This window comes from Rattus rattus, chromosome 14 (assembly GCF_011064425.1).
Source record: "Rattus rattus isolate New Zealand chromosome 14, Rrattus_CSIRO_v1, whole genome shotgun sequence".
Lineage (NCBI taxonomy): Eukaryota > Metazoa > Chordata > Mammalia > Rodentia > Muridae > Rattus > Rattus rattus.
Window position 1 is genome coordinate 3,370,853 of NC_046167.1, and position 26,384 is coordinate 3,397,236.

At 44.6% G+C, this 26,384-nt stretch overlaps 1 protein-coding gene across 4 annotated transcripts in view; it reads right to left on the minus strand.

The window, feature by feature from the left end:
- Positions 1-26,384, minus strand: part of Kiaa1217 (KIAA1217 ortholog) — a 292,280-nt gene that overhangs the window by 71,984 nt on the left and 193,912 nt on the right. For all 4 annotated transcript variants that reach the window (XM_032885186.1, XM_032885185.1, XM_032885187.1 and 1 more), the window contains exons 4-5: positions 21,237-21,435; positions 17,312-17,405 (exon numbers count right to left, since the gene is read on the minus strand). In XM_032885186.1, the coding sequence (XP_032741077.1) occupies positions 17,312-17,405; positions 21,237-21,435 (293 nt within the window). The remainder of the gene's footprint in view (positions 1-17,311; positions 17,406-21,236; positions 21,436-26,384) is intronic.

The following is a 26,384-nucleotide window of genomic DNA, read 5'->3' on the forward strand; positions in this document are numbered from 1 at the left end:
CGGTACATTCTATTGGAAAACAAAAGAATTCATGAATGGATGGCAGTTTTGAATGTAGGCATTGTATAGCTTTCTGTAGTACAATGATTCTCAACCTGTGGGTCATGATTTCTTTGGGGTTACATATCAGATATTTATATTACGATTCATTCACAACAGTGGCAAAATGATTCTTATGAAGTATCAAGGGAATTATTTTGTTGTTAGAGGTCACCACACCATGAGGAACTGTATTAAAGGGTCACAGAATTAGGAAGGTTCAAAACCACCACTATCCCAAAGACTTCATCCCTGAGGAGAAAAGTTCAAATATATGGCATGGACTTACACTTGAGAAGATATAAGAAAATATTATTGCTTAGGTCAGTAAGATAACTTATCAGGTAAAGGTGCTGATAGCCAGGCCTGACAACCTGAGTTTGAGTTCACTCCTGGGAATCCACACAGTGGAAGAAAAGAACCAACACCTCTGAGTTGTATTCCGGTCTCACATGTGCACCCTGGCATGAGTGAGTGAGTGTGTGTGTGTGTGTGTGTGTGTGTGTGTGTGTGTGTGTGTGTGTGTACATGGAGTATTTGGTACCTAAAAAAAGAGAAGATTTTTCTCCTTATTCCCGTTCTCAAACGAATGGACGTTCTGAATCTAGACTATGCTGTGTGAAAGACTCTCTTAGTTACTTTTCTGTGCCTGTGCTAAACATCATGACCAATGGCAATTTAAGGGAGAGAGTTTATTTTGGCTTACGGTTCCAAATGGAAAAGAATCTACGAAGGCAGGGCAACATGACAGCACAAGGCAGTCATGTCGGCAGGAGCAAGGGGCTGAGAGGTCACATCTCTTAACGGCAAGCATGAAACGGAGGGAGCGAACTAAAAGTGGCGAGAGGCTTTACGCTCTCATAGCCCACCCAATGGCAAACTTCCTTCAGTGTGACCACACCTCCCAAACTTCCCAAGCAGTACCACCAAGTGGGGGTCGATATTCCCATGAACGTAAGGGGGACATTTCACATTCAACCACCACAGACTCTCTATTCATTTCCTACTGCTACAACAAGCAAAATAAAATTTCAACAATTTCTAGTAAGTGATTAGTAAATAAGTAATGATCTATATTTCTGCTTTGAATCCTTCTCTTTCCACTCCTATCCTATTAGCCAGGAAAAATCATCTTTACATCCTTAAGAGTCCATGCGTTGAGGGCGTGGTCAGCAGTTGTTGGACAGAATCTCTGAGAGGGGATTGGAACACCAGGGCTCTGCTTTCCCCGGTGCATTTTGATTCATTCGTTGGTGGGTATGAAATCCAAAGGCGTTATTGGAAGGGATGGATACTTTCAGAGGCGCTCTTGTTTTAGGTTGGTTGCTAGGGGCCTGTCCTTGAGGGCTATGGATCTCCCTGAACCCCTTCCTCCACTGTTGTCTGCTTCGCACTTTCCTTCCACAAAGTGAATAGCTCTCCTCTACCACAACCTCTGGCCGAATGTCCTTCTTTACAGCAAGCCCAGAAACAACGGAGTCATCTGACCATAGACTAACAACTCTGAAAATGTGAGCCAGTTACATCCTCCCTTCTGCTTCTCTAGATACCTGTCACGGCAGTGGAACTAATACACCATTGGCTATCTGCTTCCCGATGCTGGGAAGGATGGCAGGGTCAGTTTGTTCAGGGTAACTTGGATATTCTCAGAATATGCTCAGCTATTCTCAATCCATCTTGGCCTTCCTTGACCAAAATACTATCTTTCACCATTGCTCAAAATTAAACTTTGGAGAGTGATCAAAGTTCACTGTGGGCATGTGTGATAATGCCATAACAAGGCCCACTGTCGGTACAAATGGTACATTAATTATATATAATTAATGGGATTGGACTGGGACTGGTGGCAACAGCTTGTGATCCCAGCTACTCAGGAGGCTGAGGCTGAAGACTGAAAGTTCAAGGTCTTCCTGTGTTACAACGTGAGTTAAAGTTCAGTCTGGGCAACTTTGTCTCAAAATAAAATGTGAAGTGGACTGGGAGCATAGCTAAGTGGAAAAGTGATCCCCTGTCATGTATAAGACCCTGGGTTCAGTCCACAGCACTGTAAAAACCGTTCATGAGGTCAGTTTTTATATTAAGAAGATAAATTTATACACATGAGTACATATCTTTTAATAAAAATTGTGACTCACAATTGCACATTTGACTCATTTTTATTCCCTAGCCACAAGGTGACACAGAACAGAAACTTGCTAGCATTTTTCTAAATGTCTTCAGAACATTGTTATGAATAATAAAAATACAGAAACATTTTAAAACAACGTATTTCAGTCTTAAAATGGCTACATTAACATAATTATAGCTTTGGTTGCCAATTCTGCCACATCTCTCATTTTTATGAGAATACAGAGGTTCTCTTAGATCACAAGCTAATAGGCTCCTTGGTCTATATATACACAGTGAACTCTTCAGCAGATTTCTGAAGCAATGAGGTCTGACCCTGTAGATATCTGGTTGAGCGAATTACTCTGCAGTGGGGCAGATCCCTTTTCCTTCTTGTTTTGCAGTGAAACAGCTGCTAGGAAACATATTTTTAGATCTGCTTTTAAAGGAAAGCAGAAAAGTGTTATCTACTTTGTAGAGTGGTATCTAGAATGTTCCTTCACCCACAACTACATGGTGCCAACCATCTTCAGAATGTTGTAATCAATGTCTGTCCTTGGAAGTAAGTGCAAGACAGGTCTGTGTGCTCATCTTAAATGCAGGCATCCAGCTCTGAGTGCATGGGGTAGTGTTCCATGAGAAACACACAGCAATGTCCAGACACACTATCGAAATCTTCCATTTCGGGTGTGTCTTGACTTCTTGCTCTCTAGGGCTGTGTTTGGCAGTTCTTCCTCTATTAAGGGCAAATGAGAAGTAATGGGTTCAAAGGGTGAAAATGACCAGGCAAACCATGACCTCTGATGTCACTGGAAAAGGAAAGGGGAAAAAAAAAAAAAAAGCACACCAAGGAAGTTAAGTACGTGTGTGGACCTGGTAAAGGACTCCAAGCATAGCGTTCAGGCTGTCGGAATGTGGCGTGACTCAGTGCTACTTGTTCGGTGGCTTAAATGAAGCTCTGGAAATTCACACCTTCTATTAAGAGAAGTCTCAAGGAAATATATCTACACAAAACGACTTCATGAATGCCTCCTCTTTGTGGGGAATAAGATGCTGGAGCCTTGAGAACTCTTCAAGTGGAATTAGATGGGATTTTGGCAACAAAATGATTCATTCTTTTCAGCTGTATACAATCCGTAATAATTACACCTTCCATGAGCCCCAGCTTAGACTTTGTCCTAAAGGCTTAACCCATGGCCTTAACTCTGTGCATTCCCAAGACAAGCTCACCATTTAGGCCCTAACCTCACAGAACCATCACTCATTTAACAATTTCTTTTAAGATGGTTTGAAACGGACCTTTAACTGTTTTACTATAACCAAAACAACAACACTCATTAGCTCTTAGGCCCTTGGTCTTACAAATCTTTTAAAAAAAAAACATTAAAGAAAATATCTTTAAGACTTATTTATTAATTATATATAAGTACACTGTAGCTGTCTTCAGACACACCAGAAGAGGGCATCAGATCCCATTACAGATGGCTGTGAGCCAACATGGTTGCTGGGATTTGAACTGAGGACCTCTGGAAGAGCAGTCAGTGCTCTTAACCACTGAGCCATCTGTCCAGCCCTATTAAAGACAGTATTATGCAATGACTAAAATTTAAGCCAGGTATAGTTGCACATACCTGTAGTATAAGTCATTAAGGCCAGCATGGGATGCATAGGGAGACCCCATCTCAAAACCATAAAGATAGTGGGTGGGGGAGGGGTGGGGATGGGAATGGATGTGGTGAGGGAAGGAGTGAAGGAGAGTACTGGGAGACTCAACTGAATTGAGGGGTCGGGGGCATCTTTGGGATGACCTAGAAACCTAGGACAATGGAAACTCCCAGAAATCTATAAGGGTGATACTGGCTAAGACTACTAGCCATGGGGGAGTAAGGGACCTGGATCACCCATTTCCTGAACCAGGAAAGACTTCTAATGGAGCGATTGTGAGACCAATCCAGCCACAAAATCTTAGGTCCACAATTTGTCCTGCCTACAAGATGTACAGGGGTAAAAGAGGGTGCACAATCTGAGGGAAGGACCAACCAATCACTGGCCCAGCTTCAGACCCATGTCATAAAGGGGAGCCCACTCCTGACACACTGATGATACTCTGTTATACTTGCAGACAGGAGCCTGGCATAACTGTCACTAGAGAGGCTTCACCTAGCAAGTAATGGAAACTGAGGCAGAGGCCCACAGCTAAACATTAAATGGAGCTTGGGGAATCCTGTAGAAGAGGAAGGAAGGCCAGAGAGGTCAAGGACACCACAAGAAAACACAGAGTGAACTAACCTGGTTTCATAGCAGCACACGAAGACTGAACTGCCAACCAGAGAGCCTACATGGATGGGCCCAGGTCCTCTGCATGTGTATAATAGTGTACAGCTCAGACTTCACGTGGACCTCCTAAAGCAGGGACAGGGGCTGTCTCTGCCTACATTACCTGCCTTTGGATCCCTTCCCCCTAACTGGGCTGCCTTGTCAAGCCAGAATAGAAGACACTCCTAGTCTACTGCAACTTGATGTGTCCAGGCTGGTTGATACCGGGGAGGCCTCCCCTTTTCGGAGGAGAAAAGGAGCAGTGGGGGAGGTGAGGTGAGATGAGAGAAAGAGATTGGGAGAAGAGGTCGGCGGGGGTCGGAGGGGAAGTTATGATCAGAATGCCGAGTAAATAAATAATTTAAAAAATTGTACAAAACCAAAAGGATGCAAAGCCCCCTTTCCCATGTGTCACCTAGAAAGCAGAGGTTCAAGCGGTCATGGGAGAGCACGCCTTTAAGGCCATCACGAGGGAGGCAGAGGCAGGCGGATCTGAGTTTGAGGCAGCCTGGTCTACAAAGTCAGTCCAGGGCTGGTGATGCTGAAAACCCTGTCCAAAAAAAAAAAAAAAAAAAAAAAAAAAACAGACAAAACAAAAGCAAAAACCAAAGCAAAAGCGGAGGTTCACGGGAAAGACAACTTGGCATAGTTTGGGTGTAGACCATTACGCCTGCACACAAAATGTCAGCCATTAAGCCTGCACACAAAATGTCAGCAGGCCAGACCTGCTCCAACGGAGGAGCTGACCATGGGGTGCCACTGCAGCGCCTCACCCCTTTGTTAAGCCAATATTTTTTTGTTTCATTCCAAGAATCTCATAATCTGAAGCAGCTGCTGTTTCTCACTTGACTCAATGACCTACTCCCCTTCCATAAAAATACAGGATAATCTAAATTTGGTTAGTTCAAAAATCTATTTTTGGTGCTGGGCTCATGCATTTCCAATTAATGAATCCTGGCTCTGTCAGGATTTCTGGCTGGCTTTTAGTAAGATAATCTAGAAGGGAGATGTGGGCTGCTTTCTGAAGAATAAATGAAGCCACATTATACCCGCTACAGCCATGGACGGTCTCAAGGAGACAGATTTATAGCTGTCCCAAGCTCACCAAGAAACAAGGTGGAAAGCCAGGCATGGGGGCTACTGTCCTCATGGAGGCCTCAAAATGATGCGTGAAGTTGAAGAAAACCTTGGCTACAGAGTAGTCTCAAGGCAAGCGTGTGCTGCATGGAGTACTGGCTTCTCTCTGTGTCTCTGTCTGTCCACCCATCTGTCTGGCCCCCACCCCCACACACCACATACATACACACACATACACACACACATCACATACATACACACACACCCACACACACACCCACACACACTCCAGATGACGCCCAGGGGGTGAGAACAAAAGCCAAGGCCAGTAGGAAGTGGCAATGGATGAGGTTAATGGGCTTGTCTGGGGCCCGCGGCTTCAGCTCCAGCCGTGTGTCATCCCTTTTCTGGTCTGTAAACCTGACCAAATCTCTCCAGCCACGCTCAGCCTCTTGGATCTGATCTTCCAGGTGAATGATTTACAAAAGTTGATGGCTAAGACCCTCTTTGGAGCTTTTAAGCCCAAAGATTTCAAACTCGTCAGGCTTAGTCACTGAGGGAAGGAACACCGACCATCCTGGTTGGGTACAGTTCCTGAGTCATGAATCTAAGGGAGTATTTCCTCAAAAGCAGATGGGACATTTCTTGCTCCTGCAAATTACATGTAAGCAAAGAAGCTGCTACACCATGGGGGTAAAGCGCAGCCGAGAGAAATGTCGCTGAGGTGACATGGATCTTAGAAACACATTATTAGCACATCATTCCCCCTATGCTCAAATTTATATGAAAATAACACACTCACCTGAGATATTTTGGGAAAGGCACAAAAATTAGTCAGTCTGCCTCAGAGCAGGGCGCCAGACCTGGGGAGCCTGGGCCGATATGGGAAGGTACAATCTGGCACAGTCTGGACCGCCTTTGAGGAAACCCACAAAGAACACGGAATAGTGGTAGAGTAGCCAGGAAACAACCTGTGGGAAGGAGGCCTGTGGCTAGAAGGCTGGGATGCACGTGCCGGTCAAAGGCCACTTCTGCTAACATCAAAGAAAGGAGGTGTGGCTTTCGTGTGAGAAGCAGAGAGGTGTGGCCAAGCCTCCCCAGCAAACAGAGGCAGAGGCTTTGGATGGTTAGGGGCTGCAGAGCATCTGCAGAGGAGCCAAGCAGCCTCGAGTGATATTTACCTGGGCTGCTTTTTCTGTCAACGCTAGATACAAAAGTAACAACAATAACATCATAGTATATATTCATTTGCAGAAGGAGCTCCGCTTTGAAATGTTCTAAATTTGCTCTAATAGAGTTGGGTGCAGGCTGCCTTGATCCTGAAACCCCAAACCTGTCTCATGTGAGCAGCTGCATCCCGGGTGAGAACTTTGCATAACAAATCACTAGGTGTTTTCCGCTGTTGAGCTGAGGTCTGTATCTTCGCAAGGGGCAAGGCGGAGCACAGGAGAAGGTTAAAGCAAAGCCTGCAGCCCTAACTTCAGAGCCTCCCCCTTTGATGTTCTTTGTAACGACTCAACTCCATTACCAAACTCACAGACACACTGCCTGCTCTGTCCCACAAACACCTGCGGTTTTATTCTTTTTTGTTTGTTTGTTTTGTTTTGTTTTGTTTTGTTCTCCCCTCTCCCCCGCAACTTAGCGTTTATGGAAAAGAAACAGTAGAAGCCAGCAACATAAACAGTCATTCATCTGGTGCTGACTGCCCTCACCTTAACTTGTAACCTGGTCCCCGGGAACTAGTTTCCGGGTTCCTAATTTACAAAACCAAATAAAAAAGAGAGCCCCAAACAACAACAGCAAAACCTCCCACGGCACCAGATAATATTTTGACACTGAGTAAATATGATATTTTCTCTATTCCCAGTGGATGCTGTCTGCCCCGAAATGCTGGGGGATTGGTGAGGCCACGGGGTGTCCCAAGCAGACACAAAGGCTCTGCAGGGAAAAGCCTGGGTTTAAATCTCTGCTGCTTAGTACTGTGGGATCTTGTCACTTTAATCTCCCTCGGCCTCGATTTTCCGGTCTTAAAATGGGTACGAGTATTTATGCCATTACCAAGCTGACTATATGAAACGGTACATACAATGAGGCCCAGTGGATACCAACGTCCTGCATAGTTAAATCATCTATAAGGTTGTGTTCCTTTAAGAGGAAGCTGATGAGCTTAAAAGGGCATGTCGCACATTAAATTCATTTAAAAGCACTCTATAACGTGATGTCACACAGAACCACTGTCGCAGGTGAACATGATGTCTGCCAAGGGCTTCCAGGTAATCATTAAACTCCACGTAACAGGCTGTCTAGAAACCAGACACTTGTTCAGTGTTCTCCTTCTTATTAAAGAATTTAAGATGAATTCCCCAGGGAAAACTTCCCCAGAATGCTACAAGCCACACACACGGCTTTCTCTCTTTCCTATTCAATTTTCTCCACTTGATCTCAGAACAGAACGAAAGACAACATCTTTAAGAAAATACTGAATACTGCCACAAGCCCATAAACCAAAGAACCCCCCCCCCCGTTCAAGCAACTGCACTGACCCCTTCAAAACCTTTGCTAAACTACAAGGTTAACCAGAAACAGGCTCCTAGATCACGGATCTGTAGCTCAGAGAGAGCCCCAGTGGGATTAAAAGGGGGTCTTTAAAACCAGAGAATTCCAATAACAATGATATCGCTAGCTTTCGAAGCAGCATGCAGGAAGTTCCTACAAATCCTTCAACTCCAGTTCCTCACTGGGGTGAATCCCTTAGACATCGCAAGGGAGAAAAGGGTCCGATCTGTGCCAGAGCCCGGACAGGGGAGTCTCGAAGGACTGCAGTCTGTTTTAAAGGAAGCAGAGCTCTTACCTTTCATCTTCCGTGGTCTGTTCTTTTGTAGAAGAAACTTTCTAGACTCGCAGAGACCTCAGAACCACCCATCTGTCGAATGCTTCCAGCTCTGTCTGTCCTCGTGGTGACTAAATCTGGGCTTTGCTTTCTTACAGAGGAAGCCTTTAGTCAAAACATGTGGTTGAAAGGAGCAATAGCCACCCTTGTTAAAACTATTTCACGGACATCCAGGGCTACCACTTCTCTCTGAGAGTTAAAGCTGCAGGAATGCCTTTTCCCCTGTTCCGGAAATCAGCCTAACGAAAAGCAACGCCGAGCCAAGGAGAGAAACGTTTCTTCCCTGTGTGCTGTCTGGCAGAAACTGCAGCCAGATCAAGGAAACACGTGATGTTTATAAATACAATATGGCTCATGTTGTCATAACCTCTCAATGACAAAAAAACGTGTATGGAAAAGGCGAGCAACTATGCAGCAGGAAAGATGAGACCTGCGCCCGTTGAAGCCGCCTATGTGATGTGCGTGCTGCCCTCCTGCCTCTGAAAAATGAAGACCTGGGAGCGCGGTGCGAAGAAGTGGGGGACAGACTCTGCATTAAAATGTGCAAGCTGCTTGTTAGTCAGTGCAGTAAGAGCATTTCCTCATCATCGGTAGCACGGTCATCCTCACGGGCACCCTGGAGCTCACTGATCACAACCAAGACCCACAGTGCTCACTGAGGCAGCAATGACAGAGTGAAGCTCTGGCTTTGCACAGCCTGGAGCTGATGAGGAAAAAAACGACAGATGTTGATCCCAGCATCGAGCATTGGCTGTTCTGGTCTCCTGGTTGGCCAGGTCTGGAAGAGGTGGTTACAACATCTGCTTGGTTTACTGTTACAGCTTCAGGACCAGCAGAAAGCGTGAGTGGTGGATAGGGCTGGCTCCATGGTCTAGGGGGAGAGAGATCTGGGGCATTTTATAACCGTGGGGTGATGCTCGCTGTTGTAAAACCATAATGCTGGTTGGGGATTTGGCTCAGTGGTAGAGCGCTTGCCTAGCAAGCACAAGGCCCTGGGTTCGGTCCCCAGCTCCGAAAAAAAGAAAAAAAAAAAAAAAAAGAATGCAATATAGTAAAACCATAATGCTTAGTTTACAAGTTTGAAGGTACTCGAAATGACAACAACCTGCTCCATTTAAAGGCAAGTTCTGTCCTCAGGAACTATGCACACAGCAATCTGCGGTTTCTTATTTAGGTTTGTTTACTGGGACGCTAGCTTACTTTCTACCGCAGGTGAGTCAACTCCTGGAACTCCCTCTTTGGAGGGAGATAAATGCACATTTGTTAAAATGTGCATTTCCCACCACCGCTTGCTGCATCTGAGAAAGCCAGACTCCCCCACACTGTTATTCTCATCTCAAACTCCAGGGAAAATAACCACTGCCCCATTCCAGTGATGGAACGGAGACTACAGGAAGGCAAGCAGGCTTTCTTGCCTCTCACGGGGGATGATGGTCTGCAAACCACTGACAGCCTCATTTACAGACCACTGTATTGACCCTAGTAGATAAAGCACTGCCAGGATGCTCGAGGGGAAAATGCTGACCTAAGTGATATCTTCCATGACTGCAGTTAGGATCTATGCAGAATGGGATACTGAGAGAGCCACAGGGAGTCTGAAGATGAATAAAATGGGACCTGGTCTCTGAGGACTGTATGTGTCAGAAGTGTGCATCAGTAACTCTGGCAAAGGCAAGAGAGGAGAACATGTTAAGAGGATGGGGGTGAAGGGTTGTCCATGGAAGTTCTAAGGAAAAAGCGACGTGGAAAAGGAAGGAAACGAAAGGTTGGGTGATGAAGAGAGTCACTCCCAAGCTAGGTTTTCAGGAAATGACAGCTCACAGATGTGGTGATGACCCAGGGACACTGATGGAGACTGAGGAGGTGGTGAGGACCACAGAAGAGATCAAGAAGCCTGGCTCTGCATTCAGCACCATCACTAAGTGTGTGGTACTAGGTGGGCTGACTAACTTCTCCTCTGTGTGTGTGTGTGTGTGTGTGTGTGTGTGTGTGTGTGCGTTTGTGTGTGCGTGTTTGTACGTGTGTGTGCGTGCATGCGCATGCACGTGGATTTCTCTCTCATGTTATGAAAATCAGATAGGAGCGAATACAATCAAAATGCTGAACAAAGTGCCGGGCGCAGACTCAGTTTCTAATGCCACTGCCACTAAACAGGTAGAAGGGCTGGGCCGGGCAGAGTCCACCAACACGGGAACAAAGGAAGGGATGTGTTCTCTGATACTTCCATGTTCTCTTCCATTCCCACAGTGTTATCCGAGACCTTCAGATCTAAAACTTTTATCACAACCACAACAGCCTGGTCATCTCCTCGCCTTCCTCCCTGTATAACTCTTTCTTCCCTCCCTCCCTCCCTCCGTCCCTTCTTTTTGCTGTGGTTATCTTTTGTGTCATCCTCTGAGAACAGGGTGGGACAAAGGAAAAGAAGAAGATGCCCTGGAGTGGACATGCAACTGTGTTAAGAAACGATTGAATGGAGCGTGGTTAAGAGCAATGACTGCTCTTCCAGAGGTCCTGAGTTCAATTCCCAGCCACCCCATGGTGGCTCACAACCATCTGCGATGGGATCCGACGACGCCCTCTTCTGGTGTGTCTGAAGACAATGACGGTGTACAATGTACTTACATAAAACAAATAAATAAATCTTTTTTAAAAAGAATGAATGAATAAAATATTATTTTGTGTGATTTGACATCTTACTAGGAATAACATTTCATAACTTGTAAACCTTATACATAAATATCGAGAGAGGAAAGCCGGGGCTGAAGACACAGACACTGTAGGAAGCAGTGTCAGATCTGGTATCTGCCTGCTGCGTGAGTCAAGGAAAGGTTTTTGGCCTCTGATTTAGCATCAGGAAAAACTGGGAGTCAGCACATCTATTTTGCAGTTATCGACTTGAAACCTAGTTAAAATATAAAGTACTTTCCCATGCTGCTTACTCCACAGACACGGGAAGGTCTGTGATCTGACATCGGGAATAATGGTACACCCAGAAAACACTATGTCTGGAGAGATTCTGCAGAGGAACTAATACCACTCACATGAATTATTATAATTCTGTAAGGAAAAAAAAAAGAAGGCAAGTGGAATATCTGACAAGAGGAAGAAGAAAGGCACTGACATTAAAGAGAGAGACCAGGAACAACGCCAGCACACAAACTACAGCCTGCAAATGTTTGCACCCTTGCTGTGGGTGGGCCACAAATGTAATTCTAAGCTCTGGAGTAGCAATACAAAGAAGGAAAATGATCATGTACAAGGCTCCCAGTGTCCACACGATAAAAATAAACCAGGAGAAGGGAACTATTCTTGGGAATGAGACTGGGGATATTTTTACAGCGGGTCCTCACAAAGGACGGAAAATGAACATCGCAGCATCTGTAGCACCTTAGTGCTTCTTGTCCTGGGCTACGCCCACACTTCACGCTCACTGCCCCTCCAGATGCCACACTGGCTTCCAGGGAGATATGGGGGAGAGCATGTTATGATCTGGGCCTTTAAAGGACGTACCATCTGCGGGATAACGTGAACATGACCCAAAGGGTTGGCACAGGACAAGAATGTGTCCGCTTGCCCCTGAAAGGAAAGCAGGATAGAGAGCATGCAGGAGCTTTTCGCAGTGAGCAGTCTTTCGTTTAAGTTCCAAAAGCAGTTCTCAATTTTAATTACTTTAAAAACATTTTAATGTGGGATCTTTAAAACATAAAAAGACCAGAAAAATGCAATGAAGTCCTATTACTGTTTTAAGTTTTTTCAACGTGGTTTCCTCTACTTTTTTCTTCCACTGTTGGAGTGGTTTTAAAGAAAACGCCATTCACCGTGTCATTTAACATGTAAACACTTCAGTAAGCTTCACTATTTTAAGCCAACCTGTTACTCTAACCCATACAGTTGCCGGTTATCCCTTAGTGTCTTCTGTTAAAACGTTCCAAATAGCTTTGAAACTGCCTTACGGTTGGTTCATCGTCTTCTGGACAGATACCCAGCCTCCTGGTGCAGCCTTAAGACCTTGAGCACTTCCTCCGTGATTTCTCGTTCTGGTAGTTTGTTAGAGGAAGGAAGGGGAAAGCTGTCCTTTAATGTGTAAAAGGAGAAGGCAAAGTCCATTTTGTGTTGCTGTAGCAAAACATATGAGGGTTGCATTTTTTCTGGGGTGCGAGTTATTGTTGGCACCAACCATCATTCTGGTGGCTAGGACATCCAGATAGCGTGGTGCAGGTGAATGGTGAGGGCAAATCTGTTAAAATAGCATGGCAAAAGAGCAGAAAGTGTATGGGTCATGTAAGTAAGCATGCGAGTGGCCTCACTGTGATAATTATGGCTGCCGTAATTGACCCGGTGTGGGGAACTAAATGAATCCTTTTTGAGTAGGTTCCCTGAGGATCCAACACTTTTCACCAGACCTCTAATAATCCACCTCTCACGACCATGACATTGCAGGTCCCGTTCCTGATACATGAGCCTTTAGGGAACACACTCGAACCATAGCAGGCAGACATATATGGAGACATAGGGCCCTCCAGACGCCAGGAACAGGAAACACTTGACACAGGAAGCACAGAGAGGCTGTGAAATGTGAGCACTGCCGTTAAAGCAGCGGAAGTGAGCTATGCACCTTGACTAGGAGGCTAGCTTCCTGCTGCACTAGCACCTCGTTCCTCTAGCTAAGTAACTGCGTTCCAGAAACAAGTCTTTATCAGCGATACAGATACGGACTCACACCAAGGTCTGATTCAAAGTTTGGTCTTAAGGATTAAAGGAAATTATACTTGCAAGTGCCTAATAAAAACTTACAAAAGAGCACTTACAGGAATATTAATACAAGCCAAACGGTTGTCTGTGAGAGACTTTGTGAGTGACAGGGGAAGGGCTGGTGAACGGTTGAATATTTTGAAGGACAGGCATCCGAGAGAAGAATCACTGATAATTCAATTAAAAATGGTTTTAATTTTTAAGTATGTGTACTTGTGTATATCTGTGTATGGGTTTGGGTACAGAGTGCAGTGCCTGAGGAGGTCAGAGGAGGACTCTGATCCCTTGAAGTTAGAGTTACATGGAGTTGTAATCTGCCAGATGTGAGTGCTGGGAACTGAACGTGGTCCTCTGGGAGAGTAGCACTTGCTCTGAACCACTTGGGCCACCTCTGCAGCCAGACACTCAGTGTTTTCAAGTCTTTCCCGTTCTATTTCCTGAGCATGTGCGGGTGAACATGCAGCATGAGTACACACAGACACAGGCACTCCAGCCTTCAAAAACAGGGATGCAAGAAAGATTTTCTTCAATGTTGTACACTAGGAACACTGCAAGAAAATCAACGTGAAGATAACAGCTAAGAGGCTACACACTTGGCTTTGGAGTCACAGGGAGTGGATCTAGGAATACATTTCGAGGTTCATTCACGGGGATTCTAGTGTTTAAACAGTAGTTAAAGTGGAGAGAAGAGGAAAACCACAAGTTCTAGGTCAAGCTAAGAGACAACCCAAGAAAGACAAAAGAAAACGTGCAAAGCTCAAGCTGCGTAAAACTTGCCTGAACGTGCCAAAGCCACTGGTGAGTAACAGAAAGGTCTACTGAGTAAGGGAAGCTAGGGTGTGTTTGGATGTAGGCAAAGAGTTTGGCCGTGGTGTGGACAGGAAGCCATTGGTTTCTAAGGAGACCGTTCTTCGGTGTCAAACACAAAGCTCAAACAGAAAACAACTGGAGAGAAGCAACTGACTTGGGTATTAGTAGTTAATTCAAGATGCGGGGTTAATTCTGGGGAGTGTGTCCTAAATGCACATCGAGCAGTTGTCTGCATTCAAGTCAAAGATTAAAGACAGATGAGTAAGATCCAGGGTGGGCAGAAAGCCTTTCACAGTGACGGCAGAGGATTCTGAAAAATAATATCAATGTCCACAAGAAATAGAGAGGCCTAAATCATAAGATAGCCATCAGGATTAGTGAACAGGAAGCCAAAAAGTTCTAGCCACAAAGCAGAATGGATGACCTTTGAGGGACACATAATTTGTGAATAAGCACATAAATTATTCAGAAGGGCCTGCTCCATTTGGGGGCGGGGGGACTGCCCTGGGAATTAAATTATCAAACCTGATATAAGGAACAAAAGAACCATGTGACTAAATTAGATTGGGGTGCTTTACAGCCACGTGGAAAGAATCAACAGGCTCAGAAGTCCAGTTATGTATGTTCAGTTCTAGCCAAGAAGAACAAGGCTCATTAGACAGAGGCCGCGGCAATGTTCAGCTACATGTTAAGGGAACAACCAGACGCCTGCTTCCCCACCAACACAAATCCCATGTACAGTCAGAGGCCCATAACCTCAGAGTTAATACTTTGGTCTAAGTTGCTTCCTGGGCCACACCATTCAATCATAAAACCGCTCTGGGAGAACTGCCTGGAACCTGTAGTCTGACATTTCTTCTGACTCAAAGACCAGGTATTAAAGTCCTTGTTTACGGAAAGTCTCAGGGGTCATGGCAGAATGCGGGCATCACTGTTACAGCTGCTCGGCTTGTCCCAGTTCACATCTGTTCCCTATGCGTGCTGAAGGAGTGGTCAGCCTGCAGGTCTGGCCCAGGCTGTCTCTGGAGGCTGGTGAGTGAAGTCCAAGGACATTAGGGGTCTGCAGTGACCGATGCCTGCTGTAGAGAGCTGCTCTGGTGCTGCTTGCATCCAGGCGTTAAATTCTGTACAAAGCGATGCTACCCAACCTTGCTCCCCAAATTAATTGGCCACTAAGCGACGAAAGCCTGCGATTGAGCAGTAGGTAGATGTAAACGAGTTTTCCTGTACCTGGCTGGACGTCTTTGGAGAGAGAGGGAAAAGGAGAAAGGTCACAGAGGAAGAGGAGGAAGCTGCCTTGAGGGGAGATGGACCTTGAGCGCTTGGCCAGGAGAAAAGCAAGTAACAAGGGACACCTGGCTGGGGTGTTAAGTTAGAAGAGTTTGAAAATCTGCCCAATCCAGGCTTACGGCTTGTAAATAAAATACCGGGATTGCATGTGTTTTATACGGGCTGGAATCTAATTCGCGTTATAACATGAATGTTTATCACTGAGCCCCTTCAAGGGCATACTCACAGTGCCAACACACAGGAGGACGCAGTGCGCCTTGGCCTACCATGCAGCTTGGTTTAGTCTACAACAGCAATTGATCTTTGCTCTGTTCCCTTCTGTTCTTCACCACAAACAGTGACGTCTCACAGCTGGACCACAGGCAGGACTTAGCAAAATGTCCAGCCCTTTCCCGGCAAGGCAGCCCCATTCATGAAGAGAAGAATCAGATCCAACCCGCAGAGCCTAAAGACGAGGCTCTGAAAAGTTTCCACATCTTTAAAGTTTCTAAAATCTGGGAATAGGGTCTCAGTTGTAGGCTTCAGAAATGTTTCTGAAAGAGCTTTTTAAATTTCTCCTTTCTGAGTAATCTTTATTAAAATATAAGGACTTTCCTGCTAACTACATTGCAAACATTTGTTGTCTCTCATTAGAGAGTAATAGCTGAGTTGTTTCCCCTCTCTCTCTCTTTCTCTTTCTCATACACACATACACACACACACACACACACACACACACACACACAGAGCGAGAGAGAGAAAGAGAGAGAGAGAGAGAGAGAGAGAGAGAGAGAGAGAGAGAGAGAGAGAGAAAGGGAGGGAGAAAGGGAGGGAGAAAGGGAGGGAGAAAGGGAGAGAGAGAGAGAATGAGAGACATAGACATAGAGAGAGAAAGACAGAGAGAGAGAGAGACAGAGAGAGACAGAGAGACAGAGACAGAGACAGAGACAGAGACAGAGAGAGAGGAGAATTCAGCGTGACTAGTCAGTTCTTTCTTAGACTGGTAATACTCATGTTCTCTACGGACTCTAGACACACATGGCTGTAAACACATGTTGCTCTACTATACTAAATTTGTCATCATTTAATACAGCAGCAAAAAGAAATGCACGTGCCACATGAGGAGCAGAGAGCAGCTCACTCGCTGGAAGTCCAATAGGAGATGATGCCTAGATTTCATTGACAATAAAAAGTTATTTTTTTTTAAAAGTTGAACTCTAGTGTCTTGTGGGTGTGTTTGTGTGAACACTTGTACATGCACTGGGGAAGGGATGCACTTTGAAAAATTGATTTTGTTTTTTAATTCCTCACCTTTGTTTTAGCTACCCATCCATTCCCTAATTTGATCTTCAGACTCTTACAAAGTTTTCCTTCCAAACATTCCTAAATATTATAAATATTTGGTTAATCTCCTGAGATGACCTAAATCTGGAGAGTTCAGCTCCCAAATCATGTAGGCATTTATATTCTGCCCTTGGCATGGTTCAGAGAAGATTCGGCAGTGTTTACTATTAAGAGCAAACGGCCCTCACTTAGCAAGTGAGCAACCGGAGAGGGTGTTGGCTACTCTGACAACAAGAGCTGCTTCTCCATAGATCTCATGCACTTGATTTTATTTGTTTGTCCTCTTTTTACTGAGTGAAAATATTGCAACAGATTCTCTAGCTAATACATTACGGAGCAAAGATACCAATATAGAAGGCCTTCAGGATACCTTTCATATCTTAGGAGTGAAGATTTATCTCAATTCTCTGCTTGGGGTTGAGCCTCCAGAGCAGCTGAAAGGGCACATGCTAGCATCTGAGAGGCACTACTAAAATACATAAACAAAGGGATAGTCATGAAAAATAAATTCCACGAAATGAAAGCAGACCCTGCCCCATTCTCATCCCTTGGCTCCAAGTGACCAGGAAACCGGATTGTTTTACCAATGAATCAATAAAAAGTCACCAGGTGAGATGAGCAGCACGGACCTGGGAACCGTGGTAGTCGGGTGTGAGAAGAGACAGTGTGAAATGGGAATACAGTCAGCACTAGGACAGGGGTACTCACCCTCACGTCTCCGTTCACGGCTTTCGCCATGTGGTTAAACGCATGTGAAGGATCCTTGTTGTATACTTTGAGAAGGGATCTGTCTTGGATATTCCTGGAATCAAATACATCCATCACTGTGGCAGACGAAGGAGCCTGACTCTGGTCATTTCCTCTCCCTGCCCTTAAATAATCAGGCAAAAGACAGACAGACACTCTGCCATTGTCTGCCATGAGCCAGACCAAAAAAAAAAAAATCCTTTCACCATAGCAAATAAGAAAAAGAACAAGAAAAATCACTGGCTTTTCTTCCCTTCGCTTGTTCCTAGGGAACATGTTATCCTTGCAGCATTAATGCCCACCCATAGATATCAGGTAATGAGAACTTGCTTCCAAACTTCAGAGTGTGGAAAAAGAACACTCGCAAAAGCAACAAAACTCCAGTATTTACACTCCCTTCAAGAGACTTGGTTAATACTTAAATATTTAATTGTTTACTTTGTTTAAACATTCCTCTTTATCCAATGAATGTACACATAAAAATGATTTTTCTTTGCTTTCAAACATGCTCAGCAAGGGAAACAAAATGTGTACAGAATGTAGGCGAAAAAGAAAAATCAAAGAGACCAACCCTGGTATGTTTAACAAAGCATTCTTTTCCTCCCACAGTGCATTTTTAAAAATACTTCCCTCCATACATGTCGAAACACAAAGGAAATATGACACATTGAGTCTTTTCTGCTTTTGACCTCAGTTCTTAGAGCCAAGAAATCAGACTGCAGAAGACGACAGGGGTCCTACATCCTGCTCAAAGCCTACCTTCAAATCACACAAGAGCGGCCCATGTATGAAGCCCTTTTCTCGCCTTGGGCTCTTCTGCAAGGGTCACCTGTAGTCCCTCTGGCCCATTTATCCAATGGCAATTGCTTTCTTGTAGGTGTTCTTGCACTGAGTGGGCTGACCACAGCCACTGGAGTCCTTGGGTCATGTTTGTGTTTTAAATGAAGTGGAGGATTATTGGATGAGTCTTGTTTCTCTCTAAATATCCTCCAGTCACTGCTCTGAAGCACCAACTAGTCCTAGCCTGCATGGTGCTTCATGTGTTAAGTAGCTCATTAGAAGTGAGCAGGGGTGGGAGTGGCGGGGCAGGCAGCCCTTGTTACTAACAGGGCCAGGTTAATGCAAAAGGGAGAGAGAGAGTCAGCAGTTAGGACACAGTGGTTCATGAAAAGAGCCCTGCCCCTGGCTAGCAGACGTCACCTATGACATGTGAGGAACCCGAGAATCTCACTCGCTGTGAGAAAGGCTTACTGCGGTTGTAAATGTACTTAAAAATCTAGGAGCTTGGTCACGATTAATTTAGAGAGATGCTCATCCGAGACGAGCCAACAGCAAAAGGCCAGACTGCACTTACGGTGGCATTGCCATTACAGCAGCCTGACCTGAACTCTCTTCAGTATCTCCCTGAGGAAAATGTGTGAAGTCAATACAGTAAGAGCTAGTCTAATGGCCAGGAAATAGGTTCTGACCATTAGGCTGTGTTGGAGAACACAGAAAGACGTGAATGGGCGTCCCACGACTTCGAAAGATTAAAGCCATTGTCTTGAGTTACACCTACCTGGTAGTCGTATTTTAAAACATATAATGTTTGTGGTAAAAAAAAGTTTCTACCGATAAACCTAAATGCAATTGAGACATCGTATGTACTAAAGCTAGAAGTCAGTTGGTACAGTGAGGAGCATACTTAGGATTGCTTAGGGTAAATGATATATTCCCCAAACAAAAAATTTATCTTGGGGTTGGGGATTTAGCTCAGTGGTAGAGCGCTTGCCTAGGAAGCGCAAGGCCCTGGGTTCGGTCCCCAGCTCCGAAAAAAAGAACCAAAAAAAAAAAAAAAAAAAATTATCTTGAATACTTTCAGGCCCGTTTTTCACTTAAATTCAAGAAACTGAAAAGCAACCTGAGGAGAGAAAATGGCGGGCAAAAGGCCAACGAGTTATCATTATTGCAATAAAAAACATATTTGAGCATTATTAGTGCATGCGTGTGTGTGTGTGTGTGTGTGTGTGTGTGTGTGTGTGTGTGTGTGTGAGAGAGCAAATAGGATACCATGGACTTGTTCCTTGAGGGCAAATGCTCTTCTCTTGAGCTATGCCCTTAAATTACTGTGTTAAAAAGCACCTCTCTCTCAGCAAGCATTGCTCTTGGTTGTTTTAGCAGCTGGGGTTCCACGGAGGAGGAGCATGACTGTTTTCCATCTTGGCTCTTCCTATGTCTCCCCCTGACATTTCCAAAGAAGGCAAAACCAAGGCCAAGGAGCCATACCTTGAGTCTTGGGACAGGCTGTGGAAAATGGTAAGTCATGGCCACAAGAAAGCGTTTATATAGGCGAGCCCAGCCCAGTCGCTCCCCAATTGCTTCCTTGCAGCCTGTAATCTCTAGCTTTTGTTTATTCTCACCCCTAGTCGCTACTGCTGTTCCTCACTGCCTCTCCCTGTAAATACAGAAACGCGAGACAATTGCCTTGAAATGGTCTGACCATGTGAAAGGACCACATGGATTTCTGTCATCACAAGAAAGTGCTTCAAATGTAATGCGATTACCTCTTTTTTAAGTTTATGTTTTGCAAATTTAAAAAAATGGTGGCAGCTTGATTAATAATTTATCTAAAAAAAAAACCATGACTTTTCAGTGGTCATCAATATTTAAACCTGTTTTCCAAAGGCAGGAAGTTGCACAACAGATGTAGCACCTGTAGCTTGGGGCATGCGTCAAGTTCTGCAAGCCCTAAATTACTCATACACCTTGGCACATGTCTCAGAACATCATCTGGGATCACTGTGAGATACGGATCAGCTTGCATTCGTGTTCTGGAGGCACAGTTTTACAAAGTGCTATTCACTCTTTCCACAATGAAGAAACAGCAGGGGCTGCCATCCCCAGGGCAGGGACCAGAGAGTCTGGGTCCTGCCCTTCATGATTTGGGCTGAGCATATAAATAGTCAGGATTGGTGCGTGTGCGGGTGCATGTGTGCGTGCACGTGTGTGGTTTTTAATTGATGTGTGTTCTTGAATAAGACCCTTAACTTTGATATGCCCGAATTTCTGGTTCCATAAAATGAAAGGGTTAGATTAGCCATGACAAAATCATCTGACTTCTAAAATATTTAGGGACTATACCATCAACTTCTTGTTTATATGGATTTAGATTTTATTTGTCTGGTTGTTCGTCTGGGACAGATCAGAAGGGTGCCTTGGTTCTACAGCCAAAAGCACTGCAGTTAATGACAAGGCTTCGGTCCCCTTGCTGCTAGCATTCCTGTGAACCTATCCAACTGAGTCTCCTAGAGAAAGCCCATGAGCCACGTGACATCTTTGGGTAAAGGATGATGTTCTAGAAACGGAATGTGAAGCTGATTCTCGGCATCCTCTGTGTGAACGGAGTCTACTGTTTCATTTTAGACACGTGTAGCATAGGTGAAGACCCAAGAGCATCATTACCTAAAACAGGCTCTGTCATGGGAGAAAGATTACTTTATGGGGGAGTTTGAAAAATTCAGCTTTAAGTATGCCTTTAGCTCTTGGCACTTCTTGACCACCTCTCTGGGCTTTAGTTCTCTTGCTTTTTAGATAAAATGCACTGCCGGATCATTTATATCCTTTTCAGCTATGATATAGACAGAACGAGTAACACATCCAAAGGTCTACCGGGAAGAAATGTGTTCTCATCTTCGCACTTAACTCTAGGCAACCAGAGGGCAGATTCCCATCTGTGTGCAGTGGTCCTGCCAAATGTAATGACTGGGCACTTGCCGTCAGGAGGAGGAGAAATTCACACTGAGCACAAACTCTAGACATCAATTACAGTCTGAAGACCCTCGGAATAAATAAAATAGGTGTAGAAAATCACACTCTAAAACAACATCCCCCAGAGGTCACTACTCACCTCACATCATTTAACTCATAATAGACATTTCTGCTCTCATCCTTGATGTAGATGGCAACACTGGGTGACTCCAGCATCTTCATGGTGAGCTGCTGTGGAAAGGCACTTACGAAGAGAGCGCGGATCGTGTCGGCGCTGGTGATTTCATTCGGCATCCGCAGCTGTTTGGTTTCGTCTCCATACTGGAGGTAGAGAACACCTGCATGCAAAGGAATACACAGTCGTCAGCCAGCGGACAGAGCAAGAACCACGAGTCGTGCAGCAGAGGCTAAAGGCACTTCTACCACACTGGGACAAACTTGAAAAGCAAGTAATGGGGGATGCTTATTCTACAGAATGCACTATCTGGTTACCATATAAGCATCCGGGTTCTTTGGAGTCTGGGCAGGGGTTAAACAGGCCTTTCCCCTGCTTTTTTAGAATCAAAAGGACAAGGAGTTAACCTTATCACCTATAGCAAAAGGCAATAGGACTGTCCTCAGAAAAGGTATGTTTAGGGCTCTGACCCTGCAGGACTATTTTTAGCACGTATTTCATTAATTGGGAACATGATCATTATAGCAATGTATAAGATTCAGTGCTCATCTTAGTAGTTCATTCAGGAACATATCAAGTGGAAATGGTAGCACATTTCTGTTGGTTTTTTTTTTCTTTTTATAGCTATAATGTTTATATCAATGGGAGAGGACACAAATACCATCACCGAATGTCCACTGAGTTTCAAGGGGGCATATGTCTCATTCTGGCCAATGAAACATTAGCCAGTATGTGGGAAATGAAGACTTGATGCGTGCTGGCACACTGGATTTGTTTCTTGATGAGCGAGGGTTGATGTTCGCTCACAGAACCCACACTTGAGGACTCCAACCTAATCCCAGAAAGAGGTCTCATGAGTGGAAGCCCTGACTGACTGTTCCAGCAACACATCCATGTACGGCTACGAACAGTGGATGAACACCTTGGTCGTGGACTCCCCAGCACTGTGACAGAAAGAACATGTCCTCACCAATCACTGCTGCAATGACCAGTAAATGACAGTATTAGTAGTCTCAAGCTACCATTTTTGCCTCTGTGGCTTGAATAACAAACGTCCCCCTGGCTCATCCGTTTGAACACTTGTTCCCCGGACAGGGGCACTGTCTGGTTAAGTCGTGAGACCTTTAGGAGGTGGAGCCTTCCTGGAGTGAGTATATCCCTGGGGGCAGGATTGGAAACTCTATAATCTGGCCCCATTTGCTCTTCTCTTTTTGTTTAATGTGGATGAAATGTGATCACCCAGCTTCCTACTCTTGCTATCCTGTCTTCCCTCCTGTTGTCGTGTTTTCTCTGACAATGTTGGACTCTGGAACTGTAAGACAAAATAAACCTTTTCTTCCCTAGTTTGTTGTTGTTGGTGGTTGTCAGGGTATTTTATTATAGCAACAGAAAACAAAACAAAACAAAGCAAACCACACACTTGCCTTCATCTGCTATTTGGATATGGATAACTAAAACATTAAATCAAAGATGAGGAGACTTTGTCTGGATCCTAGAGCTTGTGTCTTTGGGAGAGGCTATGGGAAGTAGACTAACAGGAGTGTTAGTGGGAAGAAACTGAAAAAAGAAACAGATGCCTTCCAGTTAAAAATGGCATCTCACCTAACAAGCGTACCCTCCAGAAGCTCCGCTGAAATAGTAAGGACATAAGAAAAAGCACACACTGAAGAGTTTAAAAAAAAATAGGGAGAGTAGATAAGATTCGAATGAGAGACAGCTAGCACTAAAATCTTCAAGGGAAGAACTCATTATGGAGTGAGTCAGACTGAAGAAACCCATGGGTACCAGGCTCCTTCTGAGGATGGGCATGAAAGGACGAGGCTCTGCTCAACTTCATTTCTCCCCAGTGGCAAGAGGCATGTTTAACTTTCTCTTCCCTCGACACCCAACCAAAGACCCCTCATTGTGCTCATCCTACAAGACAAAGGACTAAGCTGAAGATTGAATTCTGGCTGATCAGCCTTAAAAGACAATGCTAGGCACATGCCACTCTAATGTAGGAACTGGGGCAACTTCCCTAGAAAGCTGAGTGGCCCAGAGGAAGAGACCCTCAGATTCTGTGAAAGAGCCAAGCCAGGAACTGTGTATGAACACCTGCCATCAGGTTGGGATGTCTTTGTCTCCCTCTTTGATATTAACAGACTACCAAGCATTTCAGATGCCTTAGGAAAGCACTCAACATGAAAGAAGAGAGCACGGGGGATTTTTATTAGGCATCTTCCTTCCTAGAAAAAAAAAAGTTGAGTAAAAAAGAGCAGGAAAAACAAAGACAATTTCAAAAAACCAAAGTAAAGAAAAGAGAATACGAGACTGTCTTCTCCCTCTCTGCAACTAAGGATCATGATACTGCAGACTCGAAGGTTCATGAACTGTCAAACGTACTCAAGCTTGTCACTGATACATGGACGATCATAGCCCCCGAAGGCTCCCAGGGACAGGGGAAAGTCCCAGAGGAAACATCAGAAAGATGTTATCTTTCTCAATGTCAACCAGGAACCAAAGGACAACAGAGCAGCACTTGAGCCAATCGGTAGAAGGTATTTCCCATTTAGGGTTTACATGGCACCAGCCAGATCCCTATTAGTACTAGCTTCTCAGTGAGGGTTTCCCTGGATACCTCCCCTAGAATTTCAACACCCATTTTCCCTATTAACTTATATCCTGTCCTTGTTTTCTTTCTGTTCCTTAACATTTCTCTCCAGATGCTACAAAGTCATATCTTAATTCTTGACATCAGGCTGGAGAGTGCAACTGCCAACTGGGTATGATACACAGGTCCTATTAGAGGTCGTGACCATCCAGAGAGGATGGGAACCATGCCTTTGCAAAGAGAGGGGAGTGCTATTCTCCCACTTGGTTCATGGAAGGTATTTCCTCATGGTCTTTTAGCTAGAATAAGTTTCATGAGTATAGAGATTTTTCTATAACATTCATTTTACATTTTTACGTGTACATATGGGTGCCTGGGTGAGTTTATGAGAACAATGAGCATGCAGGTCTTTTGACCCATGGCAGATTACCATCTAGAGATCCCAGTGGCCATAAGCAGCCATATGGGGGTGGAGGGAACCATTTTTGGGTCTTCTAAAAAAGCAGCAAGCTTTCTTAACCACTGAGTCCTTACACCAGTTCCAAGACTAGGGAACTTCTAAGGTTTTCGTTGTTGTTGTTGTTCTTGGTTTTTCTATCAAAGTGCCTATTGTACCATAGGTCTTTCCCCCCATCTTTCATGTATGTGGTGTGTGCACATGTATGTATGCATAGATTTGTACGTGTATGTGTATGAACGTGGATGCCTAAGGCTGATATGGGGAGTCTTTCTTGATTGCTATTCACTAAGGAAGGGCCTCACAATCAAATCCAGAGTGCATCGATGTGACTAGTCTTGGAAGCCAACTTGCTGTGGGGATTCACTCTCTTTGCTTCTGATATACTACACATTTAACAGCTCCAGCCATCTCCAGCATCTATTACAGGTTGGTAATAAATATATACTGAGTGAATTAATGCATATTTATTAGTCATCTAAAGGGAACTTTAGATTAGGGACTCTCTGAGCTCTAAGTTCTTCTAGATGGCATTCTTAGTCTCATAACATCTTGCTTGTAAATTAATATAAACCTGTCCCCATGTCAACTTTGTGTAATAGGCATGAGTAGTTCTGTTACTCCTTGCTGTCCATCCCCTGTCAGATCCTCAGGGAAAGAGATCTCCTGTGTTCCTATGAGGTCACAAATTCATTTGAGTGCAGAGAAAAGTTTTAAAGCCTATCTGATCAGATTCTGGAATGCTTTGCTCCAAATGTGAATTATGGTGACTGCCCCATGGATTAGCTTAAACCACGAGAAAAGTCTACAGCTATTCCTGAAGGCTGGGCCTGAAACAATCCCCAGGAGAGGCTTGTATAGAACTGCCTTGCAGCAGTTCAAGAGCACAGCCTTGCCACCCCAAAGGGCCTGGTTTTCATCCCTACATCTGCATTCTGTATGTGTATGTGCTTGAAATAGAATTTAAAGACTCTAGGGTGGAAACAAATTGGGCCTAAACTCCATTTACCTCAGGTCTGGCTGGACAGCTGCCAGCTTGGTCCACACATCCAGTTACAGAACGTGACAGTCCAGAGAGCATGGGACGGATGCCTTTGCAAACAGAGGGGAGTGGTGTTTTCACACTTGATTCCAGAAAGGTATTCAGAGATTCTTAAAACTCAGAAGGAATTCTCTCAATAGATGACGGCATTTTATTGGCACAGCGATAAACTAAATCCACATGGTTTCAGCAAGTCAGTGCGGGCTGCTTTGGGTTCATGAGGATGTCTTTGGGCCATAATCCCACTTTGCATGAAGAATAAAACAACTGAAACACATTTATGGGCTATCTGCTGCACATCAGAAACGGGGCAGGGATTCCATCCCATCAGACAATCGTCTGGTCCAAGTGTTACTATGACCCCATTTCATGGTTATGGAAATACTAGTAGAAGCTTGTAAGATACAAGTAGTTTTCCCTGAAGTTACAGCTAATGGCTAAGATACAAATCTATATCCTACATCTTGCCACCCCAAAGGGCCTGGTTTTCATCCCTACATCTGCATTCTGTACGTGTATGTGCTTGAAATAGAATTTAAGTCCTGCAGACCCTGCTGTTCCCAGCCTTTGAGGTATACTGCTTCTGAAAGTCTTCACTCCATCTTGCCTATCCTGTCTCTTGTCATCAAGAGACCTGAGCTGGTTTTACATTTTTCAAATAACCATGTGACTTACAGATCAAGTTGAAGCATAATGGGGGTAGTTAGGGAAGAAGAGGCCATCTTTAACCCAACTGAAGGGAATGTGGGCACATGGAAGGGAATTCCACACCCCAAAGGTAGACTGGGAGGTAACTGGAAATTAGGGAACACAGAGGGTTCTGAAGTAACCCTCAGAACCTTTGGAATCCCTCTTTAAGAATCTAAACAATCATCTTTCTCTTCCAGTCCCAGAAGCTGCAGGAGCCATGGGGTACATGCAGACATGGCCAAGTCCACGAACAACATCACACACAACCAGTCCTGTAAATGGCACAGAAATGGCATCAAGAATCCCTGGTCACAAAGATAAGAATCTCTTAAG